General features: G+C 43.7%; 1 protein-coding gene across 1 annotated transcript; it reads left to right on the top strand.

Moving 5' to 3' along the window:
* The first annotated feature begins 4947 nt into the window (after window positions 1–4947).
* Window positions 4948–6969, top strand: LOC138191638 (piggyBac transposable element-derived protein 4-like). The gene has a single exon (XM_069138556.1). The coding sequence runs from the start codon at window positions 4948–4950 to the stop codon at window positions 6967–6969; it is 2022 nt and encodes a 673-aa protein (XP_068994657.1).
* The last annotated feature ends 568 nt before the right edge of the window (window positions 6970–7537 follow it).

The raw sequence follows: 7537 nt of genomic DNA, 5'->3' as shown, positions 1-7537 counted from the left end.
AGGGCATTGAAAACAATTCTTGTAATCTGGGAGACTCCAATACACACAGATGATTTACTGCTAATAATAAAATCATAGTGCAGTATTAAACTGGAGGGGAACAGCCAGTGAAAGGCACTTTGCATCAACTGTCATCCATTCACAACATTAATTACAATGCAGACCAAACGCATTGCTCAGTTTCCCATGAACGCATACAAAGGGTGGTGTGAATTATTTACATATGTTTAAGGATTAGTGAAACATTCTTCAAAACAATTTTGGTGTTATTACTGTGTGAAACATTTTCCTGGTCATTCTCTGCATGTAGCAGACAAAACACTTTTGCACAATGCCCAGATGTGCCATATATTGTGGTCTCTGATGCGTCATTGTGGGAATCTGTCAATAACACCCATACGCTGTACCAGAGATGGCAAAGTGGGATTCCCCAAGTACCATAGCTCTTCTGGGAACTTAGAAACATTTAGACAGAACAAAAGTCGCTTACGTAGTTAGACAATTCACAAAGGACTATCACTGATCATTCTCAGACTGTTATTATCAGCCTGAAAGTTTAGATTAAACTGTTTCTATCGCTGGATTCTGCTATGTCTATATTTTTGGACCTATTTGCAAGATAAGTATTTATTAAAGGTCAATGCATATGATTACATATTAATGCACAGATTGCTTTGAGGACAAAGGTGCATTAAAATCTTTGAACATTTGATTTGAAAGCCTCCTAACCAGTAAAAAGAACATAATTGACGGCACACATCTATAATCAGTATGTTCCTTCACTGAGCAGTTTAAATAATGTGTGACAAAAAATAGAATTGGAGAATCGCTGTAACAGGTAACTGTTACCTGTGGTGACAGCAAAGCAACCACTTTGGTTTGAAAAATGTTCTGTGTTATTTTCATAAAGTGTAATGCACCTGAACTCTGTTGATATAATCCATTCTTTCCCTCTTCCTCCTCACCAGCTGTGTGCAGCCTCATTTTTCTGCAGGGAAAATGTTGCAGATGACTAGTTAATTCAAAGGTGGCATATATAGAAGCCATCTGAATTGAACCATGGTGTGTGTAACAGCTATAATGGCTATCTAATTGTACATCCATCCACTGATAGATTCATGAAGCAGTTAGGCAGGGTATTAGAGAGATGTTCAGGATCCAGAAAAATATTGAGATTTTTTTTTTCTTGTACACTTGCAGACTCACTTAACTTCATCACCTTCCATCAGAAAAGATTGCTTGTGGGTTTTATCATAAAACCATTTTCATTGTTTTGCTAGTATTTCAGACACAATTTTGTGACTAAAAATGATGAATTATTATTCAAAAATTAGGAAAGATGAACTTGTAGAGGCCTGTGAAAATGCACCAAGACCAGAGCCAAGTCCTCACTGACCAGGTCAGTCAGTCCTGGTATAGCACAAAAGTCATAATGAGGAACACACTGTCTGACAACCAAGAGCCAAGTAGGTCAGTGAGTGAGACCCAGACTTTTTATCCCACAGCTCTGGTCAGACAGAAAGCATGAAACATGATGCCTGGTGTGATTAAGAGCCTTCGTTCCCCCTCTGTCGTATTCCTCCATCTAGTGGTCAATAGTAAATAAAGTTTTTCAACAGCTTTATTTGCTCTGTATGATATAACCTGTTGCCCAGCCTTAAAGTGTTTTTGAGTGTAGTTATTATTTGCTGTGTGCTTTTAAAGCTAAATATTTGTTTGATATAAACAAACACATGCCTGCTTAAAAACCAACACAGCATGGCATTGTTAAATTGCAGTTTGTTCTCTGTCATTATATAATAGATGCGCGTTGTCATCACCACATGTTCAATTTGAGATACAATATCTCTGCCGTTAACATTAACAAACAAGAGCATTTGTGAGCATCTTATTGACCTCAGTATACACTAGATGTTTACATCTCTGTAACAATATGAATATGGCATTCATGCTTAATGGCGTGACCTCCAGCATACAATCATTTAGGCAAGTTTGTTAATATAGCACCATTGAGACACAAAGTGATTCAAAGGGCATACAAATACTTGAAAAGATAAGATATTCAGAAGAAATTAAAACCGCATTTAAAAGACAATTAAAAAAAAAAATTAAAAACAAGGCTGTTCAAAGTGCTTTATTGAGACATATAAACTATTAAAATTGTACTCACATATTTGATTCACTGGAAGCCAAAACATCTAATTTATTATATGACAATGTAGATTAAATACACATCATGAAAAACGTCTGTCTATCGTTACTACTTGCTATTTGCTGCCAAAGTGCTCAGTAGATACTTCTCTCCAACCACCAGGAGAGGGCAGTGTGTCACTTTTGCCTAAAGGGAGGAGGTGGGGGGGTGCGATCAGGTGAGTGCTTCTCAAGGTCAACATTACACATCACATTAATTGTTTGGGCAGGTAATAGTGCTCTGTAAATGTACAGCAATGCAAGACTAGTTCGTGATGAGAAAAGACGTTGGCAGAGGAAGGAAAATATAGCTGATGCAAATGTCTTTGAGAGGTTTGATACTGCAGTTTAACAACAGTCACAGTTGTCCTGAAAAGCCATCTTACTTTACTTAGATACCACTACAGCAAATCAGTCTCTGAAACTGCATTAAAGATCACTTTATTTACATGAGTGGATGATTTACTCACTAACAAATCCACCACACTGCTTCTGATTTGCTCTCTTAATACCATTCATATCATCGAAGGGTGATGCTGGCAGTGGAAGGAGACATCATCATTAATAAGCCCCTCACTGACACGCACACTTAAGCACAGCAGACACTGTGTGAGGGAATGACACAGAGAAGAGTTGGTCTGTCTTTAGTGGGGGCTGCAGTGGTTGCACCATTTGCTCACATGCTGGCAGATGCGCGCACACACACACATAAACACACACACACACACACATACACACATACAGAGAAACCATCTCTGAACTCAACCACTAGAAAAGGATCTGAGCTGTGGAGGAGCTGAGTTAGCCGCACAGACACACACACACAGATACACACACACACTGAACGGCTGAGCCCCCATTGGTTGACGTCTCCCCACCCCACCGCGGGAGTCTCTGAGGGGTCTGCTGCAGTACTCTGCTCCAGGGGCCTGGAAACGCTGGAGTGAGCCATTTTTTTTTCCCTTTTACTTCTATTTTTGGGCTGAATATCAGAGGTCCACAGCCTTCCTCATTTTCCACTGATTTTTTACATACTGGTTCCCAGTGTACACTGCTTGTACAGCTTCAGCGCCTTCTCTGCAGATACAAACAGCAGTAAGGCCTGTGGCTCTGAAAGGCAATATGATACGACTGAGACAACAAGAATCTGTGCAATAAGCTAGTGAGGAAGGACGCATAAATCGTGCCTCCGCTGCAGGGCCCAGGGGCAGCAACCCAGTGCTCAGCCAGCCATGTAGACTCAGGCCACAGCTAAAAGAATTTGGAAAGGACCCTTCCTGTAGCCCATCCCCCCATACGTACAGACATGATGTGGTCTCCACACAAGCGACCCAGCAACGCAAGACCAGAGCTTTGTTATTTTAGCTCAATTCCAAGGGTTTTATTTTACATTTTCTGCTCTCTGTTGTAATAAACTGGCTTCATTGTGCTGTTTATATGTAATTAATAATGCTGCATCATTCAACAGAAAAAGTACAGGCTATTATATAATGTATTTAATTTACAGTAAGGTAGACAAATATGAATGACAGTTTGGATCGACTCAAACTTGTCTCAAGTCACCAATCACAAAAGAACACTGCAAAATAAAAGCTGGGAACAATAAGTGGGGTTTTTAATTCTGCCTTCCATTAATAAATACCCTACAGGCATATCAGCACATAAGCAAAATTAAACTGTTGTAAAGAAATTTGCATAGTGAAATTGTTGATGATAAATACGGTCAAAGTGAACAAATGTTACAAACACTCTAAAAGTGCTTGGCAATGTAATCAAGTGCAAATATTAATAAAGAAAAATACTAATTAAAATCAGGCAGTAACACAGGCCTGCCTAATATGGGTCTACAGTCACAGCCTGCAGGGGATCAATCAATCTCATCAAGGAAAGCTCTTCAGTCTCAGTCCTGGAGTAAAACACAAGAGTATCTGCCCACATTCATAAAATAGAGGGAGGTCCCTAATTCCACAATAGCCTATAGGGCTTCAGATTCATGTAGGAACCTGTCAGAGGGAAGAAGCATGTTTATGAATGAACAAACTGCTTCTCTGCCCGAGTTCAGTGTGTAGTGTGTTTAGCAAACGGACGTGCAGGGGCTCCTGGAAAACATCACTGCGATCTAATAATGTTTTGTGCGTTTTTACGCATGTTCTTATCATGGATACATACATCAAAGCCTAAATAAAGTTTCAAACAACTGGGATTTGTGCAAGACAGTGTCATATACAGTTTTTGATCTGTTTGGCTGCAGTTGCTCTAAGTTGTGTCGTCCCCCACCCCCACCCCCACCCCCCCAACAGTTGGGTTTGACAGTTGATTGACAGTATCTATGATTTTGATGTCTGGATTTTAAGCTGTGGTTTCTCTATCTATCTCCGCGGCCTCAGAAATGGGTATCCGGCTTATTGATGGTGGTGAATGCCAGCGGGCATTAGAACAGCAAGCGGCCATCTGCCAGCCTAGCGAACTAGCAACCCCACCAGCTGCAGTCGCAAAACGCCCTACAAAGCAGGACATGCATGCAGCTTCTGACGTCTGCGGCCACACTGCGCTACAAAGCCCAGAAAAACCAGGAGCGGAAACAATGAGAATCAAGCTTATGGACGCCGCATAGGTCCACGACCAGCAAGTTTTTGAGAAGAGGCTGCAGTTAAGTGCACATCAGTTCATTTCGGATGACCGGTTTATGCGATTCTTTTTCCACGTTGAAAAGATATACATAAAAAGACTCATGCAGGGGCACTTTAATACCCCGACATGGCGACGGCAAGAAAAGGGAGAGAGCTTTTTACTATTTTGGAAACTAGCGCGGACACAGAAAGTACCACGGTGTGCGACAGTCAAGACTCTCCGCTTAATCTTTCGGCCGATGTGAAGTGGTTTGAAATTCCTTACAGAAAGCCAGACTCGGACGAGGAAGACGAAGTGCGGGAGGAGGAGGACGACGAGGGGGAGAATGGATTCACGAGCACAGCAGCCGCGGCGGAGACTGCAGACGCGGCCAGCTTCATCGCCGGAGGAGGCTGCAACATAATTTTGGTCACTGGCAGTAATGGGATCAAGCACGACGAGGAGGAGTACGCAGAGGACTGTTATTATTCTACCTCCACTAACTGCTCTGACACCACCTCAAACGATTCGGATATTGATTTCTCCGATTTAGAGGAGGAGGAGCGCAGGAGTTTTTTCAGCTTTGAAGATGACTTGGACGAGGACTGCTCTTCTCCCGACTTCTGGGGTGAGCCGGACCAGGTCATTTCAATCGAACCATTCTCCGCTGTCAGTGGCCCTCAGCACTCGCTGGGGGACGATGCTGACACCCGTGACTATTTCCGGATACTCTTCCCAGATTCTCTTTTTGAACACATGGTAGAACAAACAAACAATTACGCCCTCTATCGGCAAAGGAGGAGTGGAAAATCAGACCCCCACTGGCACCCCACTGATGTTAGAGAGATGAAAGCTTATGTAGGTCTGAATATTCTTATGGGCATCAATCAGCTTCCAGACACTGGCATGTACTGGGCCAGTGACATTTTCATTGGCAATGCAGGCTTTAAAAAAACCATGACAGCCAGGCGCTTTGAAAAGCTCTCCCAGTATCTCCAGCTGTGTGACCGTGAGTCTGAGCCTGTGCGTGGAGAGCGTGGATATGATGGCCTCTTCAAAATCAGGTCTCTCCTTGATGTGGTGGAGAACACTATGTGGGATGCATACACGCCCAATCGCTGTTTGACCATAGACAAGTGTGCTATTGTCACAAAGGGACGTTTCTCCCCCACCCAGTACATGTCCTCCAAGCCCCTGAGGAAGGGACTGACGCTGTGGATGCTGTGTGACTCCCGCTCAGGCTACTGCCACCGGGCCAAGATCTTCATTGGCAAGCCCAGTGAAGACGAGGCAGCGGCCTCCCTGGGCTACAGGGTGGTGACCTCCCTCGTGCGTGGCCTGGAAGGTCAGTACCACCATGTCTTCATGGACAGCTTCTTCACCTCGGTGCCCCTCCTTCAGAGGCTGCTGAGGGATGGGCTGTACGCCTGCGGGCCCACTCAGCCGGGGCGCAAAGGTTACCCAGAGGTGCTCCGCCCTCGTAATGTCGGAAAGCTGTCCCAGGGTGAATTCTACCAGTGCCAGCGTGGGAACTTGGTTGCTACGGTGACACGGGATGTCAAAGTGGTTAGCTGCCTCTCCACCAACTCTGCTCCAGGGATTGTGGGTATCAGTCCAGGCCGGCAGCAGCGAGAGACAGACGGGGAGGGTGAGAGCGACAGCATGGACAGCCCAGGTTTGTCTTTTGGTGTACCTCGACCTTTGCCCTTGCTGCTGTACCAGGAGAACATGAGGGGAGTAGATCTGTGTGACCAGCTGAGAGAATGCTACCAGGTCGGCAGGCCGTGTAAGAAGTGGTGGCGCTACTTCCTGTGGTTCTACGTCAATCTGTGCATCGTCAACGCCTACATAATCCTGAGGGAGAGTCGAGGGGGCACGCCGCCGGCGGGCTTCAACGGCAAGCAGTTCACCCAGCGCCACTTCCGCGTGCGCCTGGCACAGCAGCTGATTGGAGACTACCAAGGAGCGAGAGGAATGGAGCGGGCAGCGCGCAAGAGACACGCCGATTCACCCATAGAGTATGGACATCGCCTGGAGCGCATGTCAGAGCGCTCTCGTCGCTGCAGGAACTGCACCAACAAGGGACTGCGGCATGAAAGTGTTTTCGGCTGCAAGATATGCAACGTCCACCTATGCAGGGGAGGATGCTTCTCTGAGTTTCATAAATAAAACTGAACTGTTTTTTTGTTTTTTGTTTTTATATGCTTTGTGTAATCAAACAACTTGTGTCAAGGGATTTTTTAAAGCAGTGAACAATTTGTAATTCCAAAGGTTACCACTACAAGTGCACAATATAGTCACACACTTTATGTAGAGCTAGTTTTAGGTTAGAAGTATTATTGCACGTATAATAGAGAAAATACTCTAAGAAACTGTCGATTATTTGAATTAGTATAGAATGTTTTGGCAACTTGCCTTCTGTAACACTGACAGAATTGCCTTGTGTCACTTTTTATACATTAATAAAATATGGTAAGGATTTTATATGAAAAAGAAGAAATCAAACTTTTCTGCACTTACAATAGATCAGAAAATGTTTACTATGGGAAGTTTATCTCTCCTTTTCCAAAATAAAAACTTCATTATGATGAACTGAATCACCTCTTTCATTTTGCGCTTTTAAGGTCTCTCAATAGTTAATATTCAAAAGGAAAAACAGTGTTAATGAAAAGTGTCATGAATTTACATTAATTTAGAATAGGTTCAGCTTTGGTTGCCTCTGATCCTTCACACATGA

The sequence above is a fragment of the Embiotoca jacksoni genome, unplaced genomic scaffold, assembly GCF_022577435.1.
Source record: "Embiotoca jacksoni isolate LCO1_2020_lvr unplaced genomic scaffold, fEmbJac1.0.p SCAF_8, whole genome shotgun sequence".
In the NCBI taxonomy this organism is placed as follows: Eukaryota; Metazoa; Chordata; class Actinopteri; family Embiotocidae; genus Embiotoca; species Embiotoca jacksoni.
The sequence above is the reverse complement of the archived record's forward strand: the minus strand, read 5'-3'. Positions and strand labels throughout refer to the sequence as shown.